Source organism: Vigna radiata, chromosome 1 (assembly GCF_000741045.1).
Source record: "Vigna radiata var. radiata cultivar VC1973A chromosome 1, Vradiata_ver6, whole genome shotgun sequence".
Taxonomy (NCBI): Eukaryota; Viridiplantae; Streptophyta; class Magnoliopsida; order Fabales; family Fabaceae; genus Vigna; species Vigna radiata.
The window spans coordinates 2,782,403-2,789,053 of NC_028351.1; the positions used below are offsets into that span (position 1 = coordinate 2,782,403).

The 6,651-nt window shown below is 34.9% G+C and overlaps 1 protein-coding gene across 2 annotated transcripts; it reads left to right on the forward strand.

Annotated features, from left to right (window-relative positions):
• Nucleotides 1-2,248: 2,248 nt before the first annotated feature.
• On the forward strand, nt 2,249-6,651 carry LOC106763144 (beta-glucuronosyltransferase GlcAT14A). Of its 2 annotated transcripts, XM_014647355.2 has the most exons (5): nt 2,249-2,436; nt 2,522-3,110; nt 3,623-3,698; nt 3,831-3,946; nt 5,630-6,651. In XM_014647355.2, exons 2-5 carry the CDS (start codon nt 2,525-2,527, stop codon nt 6,142-6,144), a joined length of 1,293 nt encoding a protein of 430 aa, XP_014502841.1. In that variant the 5' UTR covers nt 2,249-2,436; nt 2,522-2,524; the 3' UTR covers nt 6,145-6,651. The 2 variants fall into 2 exon arrangements, with proteins under 2 accessions (XP_014502841.1, XP_014502833.1); XM_014647347.2 differs by having other exon boundaries at nt 2,250-3,110.

Below are 6,651 nucleotides of genomic sequence, written 5' to 3' on the forward strand. Positions count from 1 at the left end.
TTTATCTACACAAGGTCGTGAACTATTGATGTCCAGAGTCACTCTTTTAGCTTATGGTCGAGACAGACATATGTTGGAAAACAAATTTTACTGTTGATAATTAGCATTATCATGTTTTATTTTTTTATGTTTCTCTTTTATTGGTATTTTTTTTTTACTTTTTAGATAATTAAGGTTTTATTTAATAGTTTGGAAAAAATAATTATTTAGTATATAATTTTAAAATTAAGTGAAAATCACATAAGATTGAAGAATATATCAACAAAATCAACTATCAATAGAGTTTGTTACTTCAAATACAGATTTTATATATAATCCAGTTTGAACTAGTTCGCCAAACGAGCCAATCCAATTCACCCAATAAATAATGTTTAATTTGTCTTATGACTCAATTCGTCCAACCAACTATTTAATCATCTTAATTTTTATCATTATCTAAGTCGTATTTTATTAACAAAGTCAACTCTTCTTTAACTTTAAACTTTCTTAATCTTACTTTTATAAATATCTATATTTTTTGTTATACTTACTAAAGTTTTTTTATTAAGAATTTACCATTACATAGACACGTTAACACACACAAATACACATATATATTCAATCTTCAACACTTAAATAATTACTTTTTGGTTTGAGGATTATCTATTAACCGAGTGTTTATTAACAATGATATACATTACACTTTCCTAATAAAAGCATATTATCATCATTTATACATTCTATACACATATAAATATCTAATTATCATAATGATCTCTTTTCACCTAAAAGTAGTGTGATAATTAGTAAATCTTCCAAAAATCCAACTATTTAGTAAAACTTATGTCTCAAACTTTAAACCAACAACATCCCCTATTAACAATGCACTCAAAGAAAATAAGAAAACAAATTAAATCTTTAATAGATATTAAACTATTTGCCTAGATTAATTATCTGGCAAGATCAACTTAATCCATATCCTAATATAAGCTAATAACATCAATTTATCTCTGGAGAAACTTTCTTCTTTTGAAATTTAAAATTACCGTAATTATTCAAAGTGAATTAATTTTGAAATCAATTTCTCTAATTTAATTTTTTATAATATTAAAAATGTAAACATTATGTATTTATTGTTGTCTTAAACAAACTCACAAAATCTTAAATTTTTTAGGTTCGTAATGTATATATAATTTAAATTTGTATTAATGAGAATTTTGGTATTTTAGGTTAAACTTAAATAGAAATTAATTAATAAATACATATTTCATACTTATTATAATTAAATGATAATAAAATTGATACATGTGTGTATTTCATACTCATAATAATAATGTGTATATTTCATTTGATATTTTTTTTTCAAGTACTTTGTAGTCAATGATGAATATTGCTTTAAATGCTGACAAAAAAAAGAAGAAGTTGATTTTGACATGAAAAAAAAAGGCCATAATGAAATCACCTGTAACCTTCTCAACAAATATATGACACACATTTAGTATTTTTCTAACAGTTCTTTACATCCTCATGTTACCTTTTTTTTTTCGAACACTTTCTTTTACCGTTCTTTCTAAACATTCCCTTTTTTTTCTTTTACAAATTTATCTTTCATAAGTTAGTTAACATAAGCTTTAAACCTATTTTATTTTTTTATATATTTATTTATATTATTTGCTGACATCATATCCTAATATTATATAAATCATTTGAAAAATTGATTTGAATTCCCATTTAACACGCATGTTATTAATTAATGAGTATCATGAAATGATTTATTTTAATTTTAAATGGACTAAAATTACATTATTTTAGAAAAAACTAATTTAGGAGGGATTTTAGAAATTTTGGGGTCATTAGTGGTAAGAATCATAACTTGTCTAACCTATTTATTTTCTTGCCATAAAAAAATATTACGTTGCCCAAACACAAAGAAAGAGAGCATATTTTAAGGGGAAAAACAAACCAAATTTACCGATTTCAAGACCAAAAATTTGGCTTCGATTAGTCATACGTCAACACCATGTCTCTCTTTTTCTCACCATTGATATGAACACCAAAATTCAATGGAAAGAGTGACTTCAAAGCTTTCAACCAAATTATCCCTTCAGTTGCGCCTTCATGGCAAATACATAATCAACATTAATTATAATTAATTACCAGAATCGGAGGTTAATAACATACTTTCTACAACACTCTTTTTAATAATTTTAAATTGAAATTTGTGAGGTAAAAAGATTATTAAAGTAATAGAAAATTGAGGAAGAAGCTCTTATTCTGTACTGTTCTTCCCTCTTTTCCCGTATCACACTCTTTAAAGAACTTCTTCAGACACACCCCATTGTCTGTTCAGACAGAAAGACTAAATTTTCCAACACCACACGGCAGAAACTCCACTCCCCCACTATTGGGGATAAGAAACATCCTTAAAAAGGGGTTTTTTGAAAAGAGGGGTTTCAGGTTTCAATCAGTTTCTGTTTCAGTTCATTCATTCCCATAGCAAAACGAGCTTCAAGTTGAAGTTCAAGTTATTATATTATTTCAGATCATGAAGAAGTTCAAGAACTATTATATGCATTTGCGCCATCACCACCACCACGCCGAGCGGAGGTGGGTGTTCCCGCTGGCGGTGGGTTCGCTCCTCTCTCTCTTCCTCCTTTTCGTCGCCACGCTAACCTCGCCGGAGGGTACGCCGATTCTCCCCTTCTACCGCTCAATCACCGCCGCCTCGTACTCCGTCTTCGTCGAGTCCAAGCTCCACCCACTCCCGGTACCGGCGCTCCCGCCGCCGCCGCGCCTGGCCTACTTGGTCTCGGGCTCTGCCGGAGACGGCGGCGCGGTGAGGCGTGTGCTGCTGGCGCTGTACCACCCCGGGAACCGGTATGTGGTGCACCTGGACCTCGAGGCCTCGGCGGAGGAGCGCGCGGATCTGGCTAGGTTCGTGGAGGAGCACCCGCTGTTCCGGCGGTTCGGGAATGTGAGGGTGATAAAGAAGGCGAACCTGGTGACCTACAGGGGACCTACCATGGTGGCCAACACGCTCCACGCCGCCGCGATTCTGCTGCGGGAGCTCGGCGATTGGGACTGGTTCATCAACCTCAGCGCCTCCGATTACCCTCTTGTTACACAAGACGGTTAGTTGGTTTATTAGTTAGTTAGTTGCTGCGTTAATTAGTTGGTTAGTTAGGTGGATAATCTGCTTCAGTTCTCCTGATTTTTAGTTGGAAAGCGCGTGGAACAACTGGCACGAGATTGTTCTGGTCTAATCTAGATCATCTGGTACCATGTTGTTTTAGTTTAACTTGGGTAAACTAATATGAGATTGTTCTAGTTCAACTTGGATCAACTAGTACGAGGTTGTTCTAGTTTAACCTGGATCTACTGTTACGATATTGTTCTAGTTTAACTTGGGGATCAATCGGTATGGAGTTGTTCCAGTTTATCGGGGTATCAACTGGTACAAGCATGTTCGGGTTCAATCTGGATCGACTATTACTAGATTTGTTCTAGTTTAACCGGTTATTTTGAATTTTTAATTCTGGGGTTCGGAGATAGTATGGTTTCTGACAATATGGACTATAGCTTTGATGTCTTTTAAAGAATTTTTTTTGCTTATATTTGTTTTTTTTTCTTTTGTGATTGATAGATCTGCTGCACACGTTTTCCTACTTGCCACGGGATCTGAATTTCATTGATCACACCAGTGACATTGGATGGAAAGAGTGAGTCTTTTTTAATTTTCTGATGGTGGTGTTCTTCTGATTCAAGGATTTTCTTTTCTATGTGTGGGGTCTTTTGTTTTTGTTTCTGGGATTGATGTGATTGGGTTTTTGTGGTGTGTGTGTGTTGGTTAGTCATCAGCGTGCAAGGCCGATAATCGTTGATCCGGGGTTGTATATGAATAAGAAGCAAGATGTGTTTTGGGTTACACAGAGAAGGAGTAGGCCAACGGCTTTCAAGCTTTTCACAGGTGAAGATCCTTTTCTTGTCTGTTAATTTTGCTTTTTCTGGATTTCTTTTTGTTTGTTTCTCTTTCAGGGAAAGAAATATAGTTTATTACCTGTCTTTGCTTTTGGATTTATGTGGACTAGGGGATTAGTATTCTATTTTTTGCATAGAGGTTTTTGTTAATTTTGAGAAGGAAGGAGTCCTAGCTTACACGTGGCTTTATGCATTAATTGGAAGATTATGGTTTTGATGATTAAGAAACGTTTGATTTAGTATCATCAGTTCTGCTCTGGGTTTGTATGCACGGAAGGAAGCATCACTTGTGAATAATCTGTTCTGATTTAGTGTGGTGATTCTGTAACGTGCCACGAATAAATGTTATTGTGCTTTGTTGAATGCATTTCCATGCATTAAAAGTTTAAAACAAAATGGTCAAGAAGTTTAATCCATCTTAGGTGGGTCAGAGCTCTGAATATCATTCATTTACTTTTGACTTCTTGCAATAAAACATTTATCCTTGACAATTGTGTTCTATTTGTACCTTTTCGAAATATAAGATTATTCTATCTGCTGATTTGGGTATCTTGGTAGTTTTTTCGGAGTTTTCCATGTTCTATCATTTGGATCAGATAACATAATAACATAATTTTGTATGCATGTTTCAATTTGGCACAACAACTATATAGCATCGATAAATTAATGGCAAATGCTATTTTTGTAGTTTCATTTGCACCATCACTGGTTCGTAGTGTTTTGTGATTTCAGTAATTAATATCGTTTGCCATGATTTCAGTAATTCTGGATATACACGAATTAGCCGGAAATGTAGTTCATCTTACTGAAATTCAGTTCAATACTTGAATATTGCTTCTTAAATTTTTGTCTTGGCCTATGCTCCTCAAAGATGAGCTGATCTCTAGAGGGAGCAAGGGTGTATCGACCCTTTATTTGTTCTAAAGTGCATTGTGTTCTTAACGTACTAAAATATAATGGTGGATACACCCATTCTTCAGGGACAAGCTCACTTTTGAGGATTTTGTTTTCCATTTTAATAAAGAAAGCAACTTTTTGGAAGGAAATACTAATGTTTCTGTAATAGGACGATGATGTTTATCTGCTGTAAGTGAGATGGGTATAATGCAGCAAAAAATTGAGTGGGTTTATTAGTTATGTCTTCTAGCATATATGCTACTATATCACTTTTGCTCACCTTTGGTACAGCTTCTAATACCACATATGCTATTATAAGGGAAATAAATGGCAGAGTAATGATATTTTGCTTAACATCAAGTATTGAACTGAGATTCACATCTATATATTCGATTGTATTAAAAAACACTTTCTTTTTCAAAAACATGTTTAAACAGACAGACCCATTATGTTCACACTTGATGTTTCCTCTCATATTGTTACGGAATGTATCTTGGATTGCCTTTGATGATTAATAGAAACACTGCAAGTTTTGGTTTTCTAGAATATAGACTAATGAACTGAGTCAAATCTACTAACAACAGCCAAATCCAACTTCTCCATTTTGGTTGTACATTGAGCCATAGAACCACTTGTGGTTCTTTGGATGATTGTGGTTGAACTGATTTTGTACGATGATGTTATGTTATGCATTGTTACTCATCTTCCCTTCGTGAACTTGATGGGTGGATTGTATTGAAACTGATCTTGTCTGATAAAACGTCTCTGGTTTTAGGTTCTGCTTGGATGGCACTGTCAAAACCTTTCATTGATTACTGCATATGGGGATGGGACAACCTACCTCGGACCGTACTCATGTACTATTCAAATTTCATATCTTCCCCTGAAGGATACTTCCACACAGTTATCTGCAACGCTCAAGAGTTCAGGAACACAACTGTGAACAGTGATCTGCATTTCATTTCTTGGGACAATCCTCCCAAGCAGCATCCTCACTACCTTACAGTTGAAGACATGAAAGCAATGGTTGACAGCAATGCTCCATTTGCAAGGAAGTTCCATAGAGATGATCCTGTGTTGGATAAAATTGATGCTGAACTATTATCCAGAGGTCCTGGAATGACTGTTCCTGGAGGTTGGTGCATAGGAAAAAGAGAGAACGGCACCGATCCCTGCTCTGAGATCGGCGACACTACAGTCCTCCGGCCTGGCCAAGGTTCCAAGAGGCTTGAAACATTGATCAGCTCATTGCTGTCGAATAAGAAGTTCCGGCCGAGACAATGCGTGTGAGGTGAAGAAGAAGAAGAAGAAGAAGGACCAACTGGCTATGGTGGTCTTCTAGATCATTATTTTTCACTGGCTTTAGTTTATATGTCCACGGTTAGTTAGCTGATGCTTAAATTAGGATTTCTTTCCATTAGGAGAAGAAATAGTGAGAAGTATACAAAGTGTTTGATATTGAGGGAAAAAAAAGTGAGACAAGTCTGGTGAAATGAGGTTGACTGCAGAGTTGGATCATCTACTGTAATACTATGGTACATATGACAGTTCATCCTGTTCCCCCAATTTTTGACATCAATGAAGCCAGATGAGTTGTGTGACCATCTTTGAAGGTTCCCCAGCTTTTCTGTTGAGCAAGAAAAAGAGGGATAAAGAGGATGACATATGGTAAGTGGGGGTGACAAAAGTTAAAAATTTGTGTGAAATGGAATGGAAATACTTTTTCATGTATTATTATCTTTACATGTTATTTTCTAATTGATGTTGTTATACAACTAACTTTTCCTTTGCCTTTAA

Bases quoted from the DNA above. Each gene is read 5' to 3' on its own strand.
- LOC106763144 (XM_014647355.2), top strand. From the start codon at position 2,525: ATGAAGAAGTTCAAGAACTATTATATGCATTTGCGCCATCACCACCAC. The intron at 3,111-3,622 runs GTTAGTTGGTTT...TGTGATTGATAG, and splicing joins CCCTCTTGTTACACAAGACG to ATCTGCTGCACACGTTTTCC. The intron at 3,947-5,629 runs GTGAAGATCCTT...CTCTGGTTTTAG, and splicing joins GGCTTTCAAGCTTTTCACAG to GTTCTGCTTGGATGGCACTG.